This window comes from Gekko japonicus, unplaced genomic scaffold (assembly GCF_001447785.1).
Source record: "Gekko japonicus isolate JY-2015 unplaced genomic scaffold, Gekko_japonicus_V1.1 scaffold2568, whole genome shotgun sequence".
Taxonomy (NCBI): domain Eukaryota; kingdom Metazoa; phylum Chordata; class Lepidosauria; order Squamata; family Gekkonidae; genus Gekko; species Gekko japonicus.
This window is the reverse complement of record NW_015165899.1, coordinates 11,219-28,756: the sequence shown is the minus strand read 5'-3', so window position 1 is coordinate 28,756 and position 17,538 is coordinate 11,219. Positions and strand designations below refer to the sequence as shown.

Below are 17,538 nucleotides of genomic sequence, written 5' to 3'. Positions count from 1 at the left end.
TCATTTTTCTTCTTATTTCTAAAGTCTCACCTATCCTGTTGTCCACTTCTACCCAATTTATTTCAGTTTTCATGTATTCTTCATTAAACCAATTAATGTGTTCACTCATCTCAACATCAAACTCAAAAACTCTTTTTTGTAAATATTTTCAGCCTGTTAAAATATTCAGAAGTCTATTAGACAGTGCCATTCATCAACTTGGCAAGACATTTTTATTTTGGTAATACATGTTCAAGTTTAATTATCCACCTCAATGATTCTCATCCTTCATTACAATAGATTGCACCCCAGCCCATTCCCGTTTTTATAGAGGTAGTATTGAGTCCATTATATCAAAGGAATTCATTAATACCTTCAATAGTAAAGCAGCTGTCTACTTTACATTTCTTTCCAGAATCCTAAAAACATTTTTGTGTTATTCCCCCAGAGTTAATGGCATCTTTGAATGTCTCTCACAAACTAAAGCCCTCTGCTTGTAACCATAATTTGTAGCCGTGATTTTGCTGAGTCTTCCTACAAAACTGGAACACTTAAGCACATTCTAGTCCTGTAGATACTATGCTCCTTATTTATAATTACTTTCCAAATTAGAAACATTCTTCTGTGCCAATTTTCAGTGTTTATCATGCATTAAGCTAAAAACATGGGGAAAGAAACCACCTCTTATTGTCGCCACAATTAATTAATTTAAATGCTGATCTTTTAGAAGAAATGGTAATTTTAAGTTGATAAGAAGACTATAATAGTGTTACTAAATTTACTCTTACCAGTAAGAGAACAAAACTAGTAATTATCAGGTGTAGTTGATAATCAGAAATAGCATATGTGGGGGGAGGAAACTGGGATGCAGTTCAAATATCTTTAGAATTAACCACTGGATAAGGTAAAGCAAATGCAGGTAAGTGAAGACATCTACTAGGTTACCATTATGGAAGGTAATGCAGTTGATATTTCTTAAGTACAGATTGATATCAGCAGTAACTGCCCGCTACCATTAGCATGAATAATATTTAGCAAAGTATGCTATTTTGTTAGCTTCAGCACAATACCTTTTCAACGTAGTCTTCAGTACTCCACTAAGTACCTACACAATTGGCCTGTTCATGCACAATCTCTGCTGCCTTTTTCCTTTGTAGAAATTAAAGCATTTCAAATAGGAGGGACAGTCAGCATTACTTACAATGACAGACCCCATTTACACAAGCAGCAGGGTGAGAAGATATAAGGTATCATACAATTTCATTTTCATAATGAAAGTAGGGGATGTCACTTTTGAATGCTCCCACATACTAAAAAGGAAAAAAAAACCCGCTGCAAATAAATTACTAGCGCATCATGGGAGATATGTTCCACCCCAGCCTACTTCCAGATATATGCAGAGAGTTTTACTCACAGGAAAACATTCATATGAACACAAGAAGAGCCCTGCTGGATCAGAGCAGTGGTCCATTTGTTCCAGCATTCTGTCTCACACAGTGGCCAACCAGTAACTCTGGAGGGTCAACAGCAAGGCATATAAGCGGAGGCCTTCCCTGATGTTGCCTTCTGACACCAGTGTTCAGAGGTTTATGGCCTCTGAATGCGGAAGTTCTCTTTAGTAACCATGCCTAGTAGCCACTGATAGACCCATCCTCCATGAATCTGTCCAATCCCTGTGCGGGAGCACATCCGACCTGCACTAAAAGCACTGCACCGGTTGCCTATAGCACACCAAATTTGCTTCAAGGTGCTGCTTCTTACCTATAAAGCCCTTTATGGTCAGGGACCTGAATACCTGAGGGACCGCCTTTCCCCACATGTTCCCCAGAGAGCACTGCATTCAGGGTCTCAAAATAATTTGGCTCTCCCTGCTCCTAAAGATGCCAGGTTGGCTATGACCGGAGCCAGGGCCTTTTTTGGTGGTGGCTCCGTGCTGGGGCATGAGCACCTGTAAAATATTAGGGCCCCATGAAACCTTTTACAGTTCTGCAGGGCCTGCAAGATGGACCACCAGGCATTCGATCGAGGAGCCACACCTAATAGTTGAATATAGGACTATGACCCTATGTCTGGAACCATCATCAGCCTCACTGGCATAAATTGAAACTAGCATGAGATAGAGATAACAGTCCTAAAATCACTGCTGACTGTTCCTCGCTATGATTGATATTATACTGTGTATCACCATTGTTTAATGCAATTTGTATAGTAGCACTTTATTAATGGTTTTATAAATGCTTTGCTTCATCTATCTTAATTTTTATGTAAGCCACTCTGAGCCTGCTTCGGCAGGGAGGGTGGGGTATAAATTGAATAAATAAACAAACAAACAAACAATTTGGGAGCACTATAAGGTATCAGGAGGAAAGGGCTAGGTGTTGCACAAGGTCTTTCACAGGCAGAACAGCACTGTTTACCTTTCCACTGTATCCAAGTCATAGCTCCAATACAGTCACAAACCAAAGGTGTGTTTAGAAGGGCAGCGCACTGGCTCTTTAATTGCTGCCATATTCAGTTCAGCTGCTAGCAGAGAAACTGCCATTTCTGCCTTTCCAAGAGTACATGTCTTCCTTGATGCCCATCTCCAATAGAACATTTCTGCTGTTAGAGAATAAGCCTGATATTTGCTTTATGGACTGCATATTGCTACACACAATGGACTGTGCACATATACATAGGCTCAGAAAGCTGTACACTTTAGGTCACCTATTGTGATGTCACACATAGAGGGTGCCTGCACATACCTTGCATGTAAATAAGGTTTCAGCAACACAGTTGCCCCGCCTGGTCAAGAAGCAGAAACCTCCATTATTGTGAGCAATGAAACAACAACTCTAGGAAGAAACACACCCATGACAAAGCTGCTTGTGGTCACGTACTACCCATCAGCTGCTTTGTTCCTGAGCTGGCATTTCCTGCCAGATGGACATTTGGTTATCAAAGGAACTGGCCAACTTCATCAGCATTACAAGGAAGCATCCTGACGCCTGGATTTCACACCTGTCCAGATGCCATACTTCGAGTAAGGTTTTAGGTTACAATATTGGCCATCCCTCCTAGGTAACCTCCCCTCCCTACCTGCAACCAATAGGATTGTTTTTGGGATGGACTAACAGGTAGGTGGGTCAAGAGGTTGGCACAGTTACCACCCACCTCTTGGACCCCCTATAAAAGGAGAGAACCAGTCACCAGACTCCTCCTAGCTAACACTCCCCCCAAGATGACCCCTGTCTGCTTTTACCCCTCTTGAGTCCCACTTGCTATCCCCAACCCTTGCCTCTACTGCCCATGCGTTCCGGCTGGTTCTGGTGTGTGGATTCCCTTTGTTTCCATTTCTTCCCATCCATTCTTCATTGGAACAACCAAGCTGCAAGACAGATAAGTATCACCCACCATCACCCCTACCTGCTAATGCAACTGTGCTTATTTCATACTGTAACTCTTAGGAACTTGATTGAATGTGTGAGTGCATCAGTATTGTTTGTATGAGATATATTTTTAAGTAAAAGACATCTATTTTAATCACAACAGCCTCGAATCCTTTACTGGTAACCCTTGGTGGGATCAGGACCTTGGTATAAATTGGCAAGAACCCATTTATAAATTGCCAATTGCTGTAAATAACAAGCAATTTGGCTAACACTGCAGATCTTTGACTTTGTTCTTTAATACAGTAATATGAAACTGTAGCAACTACACTATTCCCTCCCACAATGCTAAGTAATATGACAAGCCCAGAAGGAAACAAAAAGGGTCCACACTGGATTTCTTTCCAAGTTAATATGGAGGTGCAACATCATGGGCTCCTCTTGCATGGCCAAGAGCTTTCCAAATTCTCATAGCAGTGCAGAAAGAAGCACCACTGCTGTGGCTCCCATGACACCAAAGGTGCGCAAGAGCTCAGAAATTTCAAGCATACTTAGGGTAAAAGAAGCATTCTTAGTGAATGCAGCCAACAGTCAATGAGGTCACCATTAAATTTAATTCAGTTTAAAGAGAAGCGGATCCTCCACTGGCGGCTTGGTGCGATATAGTGGCACCTCTAATTGCACCGGCTTAAACTGTTGCGAGGCATACCAACCAGACAGCACACACTGCTGTGGGTTACCTGCACAGCCGCCCCAAGGTCAACCATCCACAGTAGTGTTGCGTGTCAGCCACGGGATGCATTGTGCCAGTGGGAATTTTTTTAAAAATCACCATTGTGCATGCACATAACCACATAATTGAACAACTGCTTTGTTAGCTAGCTCTGCAACACGTGAATGAGATGGAAGTGCCCATTCACACTTTTGTTTCGGGTTCCTTTCATGCTGGGAGCATTCAGACATCATACAAAATGGAGTGGAAGCACTACTATCCCTTACTACTGGACTTTCTCCGGTGTCTGCTTACTCCGGTTCTAATGCGGAGCTGGATGGGCTGCCGATGACTGGGTCATGGAAGGTAGATGTTGTCATTTGATCGAGCCCTTTAAATCAGCACAGGTAATGCTAGTAAGTTGCGACAAACTGCTTGTGTGACTGTAGCCTATGAGCAATGCATATTGTTAGTGCCATTCAACTGAATCCCTTCAAATATCCAAATTAAAGTAATCATACATTTGATTCACAATAAGAAACACAGGATTATTACCATGTTTGTTTTGATACTTACAAAGCCACAACCATCTTGATCAAGAATCCATTGACAACATCATTATACTGCTGAGCGGTTGGATACCTGTCCACACAAGAGGTATAAATTACAGTGCCCAAGGACAGCAATTTAAAGACTTGGGCTGAAAACAGACATTGGTAACACAGGAAGAGAGCTCTGCATTCATGGCAATATCGGTCTTCAAATAATATCAAATTTATAAGCCTTAGCAATCTTTATATTTAAAGACCCTTCAAATCCACACCCACGCAAAACCATTTGTTTATGCTGGCAAAAAATCATGTTAACAAGCTCGTGGCAAACCTTACACATTTTTATACCATTACAGGATTATGACTGTAGGTGTTACAAAAGACTATAGTTTAATATTTTTTAAAGGAAGCCTGGGTGTTGTCAGTGTCATGGAAACATTAGAGCAGCACAAAGGCTAGTATTATGAGGGAGAAAAAGGAGGGAGAAACAGGATTGGTGGAGGGGCACTGTTTGTCAGACTCCTATGGAGAACTACAGCTATCACTGCTGAGCTCTATTCTGAAGGGGGTAGGGATTTTGTGGCAACCTTATGTATGGGTACTGGCACCTTTAAAAAAGCACTGACGTAGGAGGTAGTGACTCAAGCACTGGGGCTTCTCCTTCAGCACCACACAGGCACACAGCTGTAGAGTGGGTAATATCGTACCACCACTGTCCAAGCCATCATTGCCTGTGCCAGGTGGCTCCAGGGCCTCTGGCACAACTTCCTGACAACATCCAAAAAAGACTCCCTCTTCAGGGACTCAAGCCATAGCCCTCCCTGTGTACTACCTCAGAAGTCCCTACTGTCTTTCAAAAATATTTCTATGTATTCATTTAAAAACCTGTTTATGTAAGCTCAAAGTGATTCATCGACAAAGAAAATAATACCAAAATATTAAAATAAGTTTAAGAAGTAACAAAACACCACATACAGAAACCAGAACCTTAAATACTGTAAAAATTCCAGTATGCCCCTCCTTTTGCCATTATCTCTCCCTGTGGGGTGGGGCAGTGTTTAACAGGAAACTGGATATCTGATACTGTACCCTGGCCATCTTCCCAGCTGCACCCCTATTCTCTTAGAAGTCTGGTACAGCTCCACTCTACTCATTAGCTATGCTCAAGTTCCAAATAGCCTTTGAGCCAAAGTCCAGTACTTCCAGGGACTGATTGATCATCCTTATGGAAATTCACCCTGTACTCCTATTACATTCATGAGGGAGAATGCTAAAAAAACCTTACTTACAGTGATCCTTCAAGGTACTTTGTCATGTCAGCCTGCAAGAATTCAATTGTCTTTATTCTCATACTGTGGTCAGGATATTTTCTTTCTGCTAATATGCATTTGACATCATAAGGAAACTCAGGCAAAATATATGAATTTGTCCATTGCAATGCTTTGTATCTTGCCAAAACATGCTTCATGTTTTTTTTTCTGTCAAGAGTAGAAATAGCTATTATTATTTCATTATACAGACTTCCCCATTTTGTTTTGAAGACCTGTGGACTTGCTAGCATTGTCATTTGCTTCATTATAATGGACACACAAGTGCTTATCCTTCCTTATATATAAAAGGCATTTGGGGTGGCAATGTTCTATGCATGCCAAAATCAGTTGGCCGCATGAACTGCCAGTCAGAAGGCGCTGGCTGGGTTGGCTGCTTGCCTTGCAGAGTCCCATCCACAGAGGCCCCCGCCAGCCTCTCGCCCTCAGTCTACACTGAGATGCCGGATGGGATGGACCTTCCAGAGGGCGCAGGCACTGAGACACACACGTCGATGAGATGGACCCTCCACCGGCTGCAGGCAGCAACACACGTACGTCTTACATTCCAATTATCCCAATGGCAGTGGGGAGCCAGGAGGACAGGCCTGGCTGGCCTCACCATGGTCTGCTGGCTCTCTCCGGCCCCGGCCCGAGCCCGCCTGGCCTGTGCCACTGCCTTCTTCCCCAGACTATGCTGTGGCCTCCTCACACCTCCCTCCTGCGGCCACCCAATCATGCGAGGACTGTGGAGAGCCGGGCCCCAGGCCAGGGGAGGTGGAAGAGGGAGACGAACCAAAAGCACCATGGCCTGCCTTGCTGTGGCCTCCTCTCTGTCACCACCTCTGCTCGGCCCGGCCACAGCAGCAGCATCACAAGGAGTCTGGCGGGCGGGAAGGGAGGGAGGGGGAGAGGCAGCTAGCAGTAGTGCCATGGCTGCCCCAGGGACAGCGCATGCCACTCGGGACGCCACCAAGGGCAGGAGCCCAGCAGGACAGCCAGATGCCACTGAGGAGAGGGGAGAGGGTCACGGCCCCAAGAGGAGACACTCCAGAGAAAAGGGTCCGAAGGATATGGGGCGGACTGTAAGACGGGGGGAGGAGACAGAGCGATGCCCCCCTGTGTGCTCGGAGACTGCCTGGGCAGAGAGCCACTGCCAGGGTATCCCCTTGCCATGGCACCTCCAGGGTCTGTGGAGTGAGTACAAAGCGGAGGGCCGGGGGGGGAAACGCCCCCCATCTGTCTAGAGGTCGTTGTATAGTTGCTGCAATGGGCCTTGCTCCTACCCTGTTTTCCCGAAAATAAGACCTACCCCAAAAATAAGCCCTAGCAGGATTTCTATGCATTTTTGGTATAAGCCCTAGTGTGTCTTCTTGAGAAAAAATAAATATAAGACAGTGTCTTATTTTCGGGGAAACACGGTAGTACCATTATATATGCCACACAAAAAAGGGCTCTCACATACAGCAGTTTGTACAATGCAGTTTGGATGTACAATACAGTTTGGATTATAAGCATGCATTTTAGTTTTCTTTATAGAAAATCACTATACTCTATACTCTATGTGCTAAGGATGTAATTCCTTCAATGCAACAAAATTTAGATGGTTGGTCATTGTGATTTTCGATTCTGTAACAGATTGTTTATATTAATATATTTTTAAAAAAATTAAATGCTTTAGAAGTTAACATTACTCTCTTTTAGGGGCCAGGCCAAAATGTTTCTTTTTAACTAGGCTTTTAACAAAAGGTTTTATCCTTTTAGATCTATTTAGTTCTTGCTTCTAGCCTGAGGACTGTTTTAAGGATAGTTTTCAGCAGCTCAGTGGTTGTTTAATGCTGTTTTTATGATCATGGGTTGTATTTTTAACACTGTTAACTGATGCCATTTATTAAAAGTATTAAAAGATAATATTAAAAACTGTACTCTGGTATGTACAGTCAGACAGAATGAGGATCTAGTACATGTGACCACAGTGTCCACTCAGTGCACTGAACAGCTTACAAGATTCATAGCGTTGGAAGGGCCCACATAGGCCATCTAGTCCAACCCCCTGCTCAATGCAGGATCAGCCTAGAGAAGAGGTGTCCAAACTTGCTTAACGTAAAGAGCCACATAGAATAAACATCAGATGTTTGAGAGCTGTAATACATGAACAAATATCACACACATGTTTTAATGGCAAAATATGCAAAATTGCCTTTTATTAACATTAAATGAGACTGCCAAAATAAACATAAAAGGGGTAAAAACCAATATTGATAATGATATTTATTTGTCCAATGATATTTATTTGTTTGCTAATGATATTTGACTGAGTGAGAGAGGTGGAAAGAAAGAATTAAATAGGTGGAAAGAAAGAGAGAGAAACAAAGAAAACAAATAGATGGGGAGGGAGGGAGAAGGAAGAAAGAGAGAAAGGGAGGGAGGGAGAAAAAGAGAAAGAAAGGTGGAAAGAAAGCAAATAGATGGGGAGGGAGGGGAGAGGGAGGAGAGAAGGAGGAGAGAAAAAGAAAGGTGGAAAGAATGAAAGAGGTGGAAAGAAAGGAGAGAGAAAAAACAGAAACAAACAAAATAGATGGGGAGGGAGGGGCAGGAAGGAAGGAAGAGAGAAAGAGAGAAAGAAAGGTGAAAAGAAAGAGGTGGAAAGAAAGCAAATAGATGGGGGGAGGGAGAGGTGGGGAGAGCAGGAGGGAGATGGAGAGAATATAAACAGGGAGGGAGGGAGAGGTGGACAGAAAGCAACGTTAACTTTAAATGTGTTCTCCAGCTCCCATCATGCCCCCATGCCAGCTGGCTTGGCTTGAAGAAGAGATTTAAAGATACAAATACCTTCTCCAAGACAGGAGGGTGGGCTTTGAGAACACATTTAAAGTTAAAGTTGCTTTCTTTCTCTCCTCCCCCCCCCTCTCAAACCTACCCAGGGAAGGGAACACTGGCTGGGGAAGGGAAGACCAACCAGGGAGGCATTCTTCCCCTTCACTTCCCTAGCTGCCCTGCCAGACACCGCACAATGCGTGTGAAAGAGCCACATGCGGCTCCTGAGCTGCAGTTTGGCTACCCCTGGCCTAGAGCATCCCTGACAAGAGTTCATTCAGCTGCTTTTGGAAGACTCCCAAAGAGGGGAAGCTTACCACCTCCCTAGTCAGCCGATTCTACTGCTGAACTACTCTTACTGTAAAAAAGAATCCCTAATATTCAGCTGGTACCTTTCTGCCCATAATTTAAACCCATCATTGTGAGTCCTATTGTTCACTGCCAACAGGAACAGCTCCCTACCCTCTTCTAAGTGACAGCCTTTCAAATACTTAAAGAGTATAAAGACTTAGGGATGAGGTTCATTGCAAACGAGACACTGGTCTATCTATAATCCATTGATGGAGATCAGCTCTGTAAAGCTCTGTCCATTTTCAGTTTTATTCTCCACCATTAAAACCTTCCTCTGTGGTCACAGGGGAGATCTCCCATCTCCTGCTCGTTTCAGGCCAACAGCCACAACTACCCAGAATCATTCCTGCCTTCTCCTATTTCCATCTTTTTTTTTCTCACCAGAAAAACTTTTTCTAGGATTTTGCTGCTTTGAAAAGAATTTCAATACATAAAGTTTGGTTATTACATTTTCCTAGATAGTAGACCAACTTCATAATACTATGCTCAAATGCATACAAAATATTAACAGCAAAACATGAGATCATAACCCACCTCATCAATCACAACAGCAATCCATATCCAATATAAACAGCAGTGAAATCAGGAAAAATAAATCCTCCAGAGTAGTGCAGTCTTGCTTACTCTTCTAAAAACAGATGGGGAAGGTGCAGTTCTTATTTCCAATAGCAGCCTGTTCCAAAGAAGCACCTGGTCCACTGAGAACACCCTGTCTGTAGGAGAACACAGACAGAAGGAATGGATGGGAGAAATGGAGCTGGCATAGAGTCTCATATGGGGAGAGACAGTCCTTCAGATAAATGGGTTACAGGCCATGAAGGGTTTAAATGTGAAATCCAGCAACTTAAATTGAGCAACACAGCTGTTCCAAAATATACATAATATGCTGGAAATGATTTAAAAGAAGAGCTGCTGTGCTCTGATTCTTCCAAGTTGTTTTTAAGGGCAGTCCAATACAAAGAGTGTTTCAGAGATCAAGCGTTAAGGCTACAGTCATATAGATCAGCCAGGCCAGGCTCTGGCAGGGGGGTCATCTTTGAGCTAGATATATCTGGAAGAAGGTAGTCTTAGCAACAGTGCTGACCAACCATTTACGCATAAGCATCTTATAGGCTCCTGACAAGGTAGGAATATTTGTGTCTCTGTGAAGACAGAAGCATCTCTGGAATTAGCGAGAGCACCATAAACTCACTTTTGTTTGAGGACTCTTTGGTCCACTGATCCATCATCAAAGCTCTCGGTAGGAGCCAAATGATTCTGCAAGGAGGAAAAGACATCAGCTGGTTACTAGTGAGTCACAATCAAAGAGAGAGAGAAATTGCTTTGTCTGTTTAGGAGATTAATTTAATACCAAAATAAGAAATACTGATTTTATTTTAGTGAATGGTATTCAGTAGTTTTCAAGACACTTTTTAACTATGCTAATAGCTTATGAGTAGGGTTGCCAACTACCTAGAGAAGAAACATACTTAAGAGGGTGTTATTTAGCAGGTTCTGTGATTTAGTTCCACACCCTGAAGAACTGTATTATTTAGTTCCATGCCCTGTAACACATTAAAGTTACAGGGTATTTCTTTCCAGGCCTGTTGGCAACGCCAGTTAAGAACATAACTCTAAACTGTTTATAAGCAATTAGTTTATATGACTGGCTTTTCCTCCACTGATGTGTGTGGGCACCCTGAGGCAACATGCTTCAAGAGCATACCAACTATACCAAAAGCTGTTGCCTCTCTGGAACTTTTGCATGAGATTCCACTAATCCAGATTCACTAATATGACTGCTATTAACGAAAATCTACCAGTCATTGCACAAATGAATGAATTCAGCCAAGGAAAAGGTGCCACAATCCTTACAGCACTACGTTTTATCCTGGAGTATTTCTGGTCTCTGAGTTAATAGAGAATGTGTTTGTATAACACTGACAGAAGTGGAAACTGCTCGAGGGTGAAGCTGGTTCTGGTTCCACAAAAACGGTTGGGTGTGGGGATTGCTCCTCACACAACAGCCAAACTTATAGCTCTTTAGGTGATTCCAGCACCTCAAGAGCTCTCACAAAGAGAGAGCCAAGGAAGAGAGATTATTTTCTAACTTCCAGGGGTGTTGGCTCAACCTTTGGAAGGAATAGCAATCTCTGAAGTGGGGAGAAACAGGAGGATCGACGCCCAGAATGCCGAGTGAAAGAGGAGCCCAAGAAGAACCAACGGAGTCAAAAAATATGGCAGAAGAAGGAATACTACTCAACATTATCGAAGCTAAGTGGATAGAATACATTAATACTGCTATATCATTGTGGTGCAGGATTTAGAAGGGGTAAAGGTGGATTGACTAGTGATTATATTGCATGCAGCAAGGAGTGGGGGGGAATCGGCTATTAAATAGGTTAATTTACTGCAGAGGAGCTTGGGGGGGGGAAAGGAAATATAAAAGTGAAGAGTAAAAATAGAGACATAGATATTTATCAGTACTTAACTATTCTTGCTTTCTTCTTTTTGTTGTGGTGGTGTGGTATGAGGAATACCACTTTAAAAACCTCCAGGATCCATTTTGAGTGACAGAGCGATTTCAGGAGACAAGACCTCCGGGGAAAATCGAGACGCAGACTGAAGGAACGGTAACAGAGAGGATCCAGGAAGGGAGGAGAAGGAGTGATGCAACGACGTGCTGATGTGACGGGCAGAGAAACAGCATTTCAGGACAAGGTGGAGTGTAGAGGAGTGGAGACGTGACGTGAAGCCGGGAGGAAACAGCGAGCAGTGAAACAACTAATCGGCAAACAGGAAGTGGGACTAGAGACAGCAACGACGTACTATCAGGATAGGCTTCGAAATAAGGTAAAAGAAGGAGGGGAGTGGAGAAAGAGACAGAGAGTGACTGATTGAAACAGGAAGTGGAACTAGAACTTGGAAAGGTTAATAACAGGAAAGAAAGGCTGAGATTTGTGGGAGAATAGTGAAGCTAAGATATAGATAGAAGGTGAAGCAAGTAAAAAGGGAATCAAGATAGCTTAAAATAAAGAGTGTAACTACTGATACGCTACACAATAAAACATATAAAAATAAAATAGAAATAAAAAACGAAAACAAGAATAATACATGGCAACTGGAGTGGCAGTAGCAGCAGAAAACCATCAATACCATCTCCTAGCCAAGTGCAGTTGAAAATTAACACAATGAGTTATACTCAATTAAAACTAAAAGATTTAAAATCTATGATTCAAGAATGTGTGTCACAAGCAATGAAAAAAGAAATTGACCCTATTCATGATAAAATAGATGCTCTAACTGAACACATTAAATCAGAAATGGAGGAAATTAAAAATCAAATAAGTGAAAACAGGCAGGAAATCTTAAACATTACGGATAAAAGTTACAAGACAGAAAAAAAGATAAATGAATTGGAATATGAGGTACAGGAGTTAAAACTAAAAAATGATAAAATAGAGGAAACACTGATACACATGGAAATGGACAAAGCAGCACTGATCTTGAGATGCCAAAACATCCCAGAAAATCTAGACAAAAAATTTGAAGGAGGTATTGATAGAAAATCTTGCAGGACAATTAGATATAGGAACTAAAGAAGAAATATCTAATGAAATAGAGGCGATCTACCGTAGAAACTCAGCATATGCAAGAAAAAATAAAACGCCAAGAAAAAATAAAACATATAAAATTATACAGAAGAGAAATGAAGGACAAAATAACTAAAGCTACCAATGAGAAGAAAATAATGATAAAGGATGCTGAGATTAACTTCCTAAAAGAAATACCTTGGCGTGTTAGGGAGAGAAGGAAGGAGTATGGAATCTTAACAAACCTATTGAAGAAAAATCAAATTGTATACCGATGATTGGTACCAGAAGGCGTCTTATTCACCTATGGTGGTAGGAGGCAATGAATTGACTCTATTTTCAAAATACAATTTTTTTTGGGAACAATATGGGGAAGACTTAGGGTGGCAGAAAGAGGAAGAAGAGGAAGAAGAGTTAGATACAGAAACAGAAGAAGACAAACCAGAACAAGAACGAGAGAAAAAGATAGAAAAGCCAGGAAAAAAATGGAGAAGAGGACCAAAGATAATTCCATCACATATACTAACAAGGTATCAGTATAGGAACAAAACTCACAACTTTAAAAAATAAATAAACAGATATGTCAAAAAGTAAAAGTTTTAAAATCCTATCGAGAAATGTTAATTGACTTAATAGTCCACAAAAAAGATGAAAGATATTCCACCAAGCGTCCAAAATACAAGGTGAGATTACATGTCTACAGGAAACACATATAAAAAAAGTGATGGCAAATATTTATTATGCAGGAAATTAGGTAAAGAATTTATAGCAGTGGGCAAGAAGGAAAAAAATGGCATTGTAATATATGTAAAGGAGTCACTTTCCCCTGAATTAGTATACGCAGATGAGGATGGTAGGATTGTTGCAATTAAAATAAGAAGACAAGATAAAGAGTATTTAATAATAAATATGTATGCACCGAATCAAAAACAGGAACCTTTTTTAAAGCCCTATATGAAGTATTAAATAATATAGAGGTGCAAAACATTTGTATTATGGCAGATTTCAATGCAGTCCATGATACGAAAATGGACAGGAAAACACAACAAAGGAAAAAGAAAACAGGTCAGGTACTACCAAAAATCTTTCTAGATATGGCAGAAGAGTACAATTTAATTGATGCATGGAGAACTAGAAATATACGTACGAAGAATTTTACGTTCTACTCTGCCAGACATAATTCATGGTCCAGAATAGATATGGCTTGGGTGACAATTGGTTGGATGCGGGAATTGTTAGAAGCGGAGATCTTACCAAAAACATTTGCAGACCACAATCCCATACTACTCTCTTTTAAAGAGATACGGGGAAAACCTAGATGGAGAATGAACACAGGCTTGTTGAGAGATAAGGAATTTATAAAGAATACTAAATTAGAAATCCAAGAATTTTTAAAGAGAAGCATACAACAGGAAGTATCTATTGTCACAGTATGGGAAACATTTAAAGCATACATAAGAGGATGGTGCATAAATCAGGAGGCTTGGAGAACGAAAAAATGAAAAGAAAGATACTTGACATTAAGTCTACAAATTAAAAGTGAAGAAGACAAACTTAAGAAAAATGAAACTAAAGAAGGGAAAGATAAATTAAAGATACCACAACATGAAATTAATCTACTATTAACACAAGAAATAGCAAAAAAGATAGAATATGTGAAACAATATTTCTTCGAAAATGCAAATAAACCAACAAGATGGCTGTTAGCCAAACTGCTTTATCTACAGCAGAGGCAAGATTAAATGAATAGGGGTTCTTGGTCTATGTATACAGAAATCGGATTTCGAACTGAGGATCCTTCCCAGAGAGACAACGTGACAAGGTGTTTGTAGTAAAATCAGTTGTTCTCTTTACTAAATAATATTTGGTTTCACATAAATACAAAAACAGAATCACACACTCAAACGTACAAGGTTCCTTTAGGAGTACAGAAAAGAATACAAAATAGTTTTCTTAGTTACTAGGAGTTCATACTTGCCTGATCCAGAAGTTCTTGTCTGTAGCAGTGGAAGATTGGAGGGGGAGGGAAGGATCCCTGGAACTAATTGCTCGTCCACATTACTTAGAACAAGCCAGCTAATGTGAAAATGAATGTCTCTGGCTGTACATCTCAGAGAGATTCACACCAAAGAGCCTTGACTAAAGGAAAGATGGGGAGGGTTTGTGGCTTGCCAGCAGCAGAGATTAAAAGCGTGCTCTGCGTTATATAGTTGAAAATCTCCAGGTGGGAGGTGCTTGCCTGCTTGAGTCCCACCTTCCTCTAGGTCCATCCCATAGTTACCAGTGATTGGTTGCGTGTGAAAAGGGGCAGGTATTCCCTATGGGAGGGGCAATTGAAATTCTATATCCTCTATCTCATGGAATTCCATTTGGCTAGGTGTAAAGCGTTGTTTCCTGCATCTCCCTTTGAAGTACAAATGGAGTTGGCCTTTCCCAGGAACACAGGAGGCTGTAAACAGGATGCTTGGCATACCAATGTAAATTCAGTCCATTCCTTCAGTGACATCTCAGGTCTCCAGCAATGGTGGATTTTAATCCCTAGTTGTCGTTTTCTGAACACAAAGGAAAACCATGTGCGTCTTGTACCCACAAAGCCTTGCAAAACCTGAATAGGTGCTTGCTTCATTAACATAGGAGGCAGCAAGTCCTTTTTCATGTGAAGCCTCTCTCTTTGCAAAACAGCTTCCTTTGGCTTTTGGCATACAATTCAATGTGCACAGTCCATGCGTTACCTTGTGTAAGCAAATATTTATTCACAAATAAGTCCATCTCGTAACATGGCTATCATATAGACTTAGAAAAGAAAGAGAGAAGCGCATAATAGTAGCTCTAAGAAATGACAAAGGATATGGTACACAAGAATTAAAATAAATTGTTGAAAAATATTATAAGAATGTATATAAACAGGAGATACAAAATGAGGAACAAATAGGTAAATATTTACAAGAAAGAAACCATAGGAGATTCGAGGAAAAACATAGGGATATGTTGAATGAGAGAATCTCAACGTGCGAAGTAGTAGAGGCATTTAAAAAACAAAAGAAGAAAAAGCCCCAGGCCCAGATGGTTTACCCACAGAACTATACCAAGCTTTTAAAGAGCAGATTAGTCAACCATTCAAAGAACTACTCCAAAACATAGGATCGATGGGAAAACTACCGAACTCATGGTATCAAACAACAATTACTTTAATCCATAAACGGGATACTGATGATAAAGATATTAAAAACTGTAGACCAATATCTGTTTTAGATGTTGACTATAAAATATATGCAAATATTTTGGCGACGAGATTCAAGAAAGTACTAGCTCAGATAATTCATCAAGACCAAGCAGGTTTCCTACCAAGAAGACAAATAAAAAAGAATATGCGGACAATCTTAAATGTTATAGAATATTATGAACACCATTCAGAAAAACAAATGGCATTAATGTTCATGGATGCAGAAAAAGCTTTTGACAACTTATCTTGGGAATTCCTACTTCAAAAGCTAAAGATTTGGAACTGTAGTATGCAATTCCTAACAATGATCCATGCAATATATAATATACAACATGCCAATGTGATATAAATGGAGATATGTGATCAAAAATTGAGATGCAGAAAGGAAAACGACAGGGATGTCCGCTATCACCTTTATTATATATCTTTGCGCTGGAAACATTAAATAACAGTGTAAGAGAAAACAACCAGATACAAGGCCTCAAAATAAAAGGGGAAGAGTATAAAGTACAGGTGTTTGCAAACGATATCGTATTTGTAATGGAAAATCCAATATCATCAAGTCAACATTTATTAAACACTATACAGGATTTTGGATTAAAAATCAATTTGAAAAAGACTAAGATAATAATAAAAAACTGCATACCCAAGATAGTTCAAGAGCTACATAATGTAACAAATGTAGAGATAGTGTTTTGGATATGATGCAGGATTAAAAATCAATTTGAAAAAGACCAAGATAATAATAAAAAACTGCACACCCAAGATAGCTCAAGAGTTACATAATGTAACAAATGTAGAGATAGTGAAAAAAATTAAATATTTAGGAATAATATTATCTGATAGAAATAGTACAATTATTGACGATAACTATTATAAGCTACTTGAAAGAATCAAGAAAGATCTATTACGATGGAAAGACCTTCAGTTATCCTTAATGGGTAGAATAGCCACTATAAAAATGATGGTACTCCTGAAGTTTTTGTTCTTAGCCCAAAATATTCCTATACTGAAAAACTCTAAATTTTTATAGAAATGGATAAAGATATATAAAAAATTATTTGGTACCCAAAACGATCAGGGTTAAATGGAAGACACTTCAAGAGAGAAAGGAGAGAGGGGGATTTGGACCATCTAATTGGAAGTTGTATTACCAAGCAGCAGCATTAAGCTGGATAAAAGAATGGTTAATCTTAGATAACACTAAAATATTGAACCTAGAAGGGCATGACCTGAGTATGGGATGGCATGCTTACGTATGATATGGGGAAAATAAGATACATTCTAATTTTAGGCATCAAATGATAAGAGGGGCCCTATTATGGATATGGAATGAAATCAAAGAAAAATACTTTAGAAAGACACCAAAATGGGTATCGCCTCTAGAAGCATTTATAAAACCTTCCCTTATAAAGCCATGTGATAGAGAAAACTATTAAATATTGTTGGATAAGAATAATAAGTTAAAATCAGAAGAAACCCTATTAAAATTACATAAAATAAAATTGACCTGGTGGGAAGCAATGCAATTTCAATCTAGACATGCTGAGGATGCTATATCAGGATTTCAAGAATCAAAAACACAACTAGACAAGATCTGGTTGTCAACAAGTGACAAAATGATCCAGAAGCTTTATAAATTTTTGTTAGAAGAATAT

General features: G+C 40.2%; 1 protein-coding gene across 1 annotated transcript in view; it reads right to left on the bottom strand.

The window, feature by feature from the left end:
• SAMD3 (sterile alpha motif domain containing 3) overlaps window positions 1-17,538 on the bottom strand; it is a 30,909-nt gene that overhangs the window by 6,119 nt on the left and 7,252 nt on the right. The window contains 4 exon segments of the mRNA XM_015411354.1: window positions 8-131; window positions 4,636-4,701; window positions 5,900-6,088; window positions 10,278-10,342. Coding sequence (XP_015266840.1) covers window positions 8-131; window positions 4,636-4,701; window positions 5,900-6,088; window positions 10,278-10,342 — 444 coding nt within the window.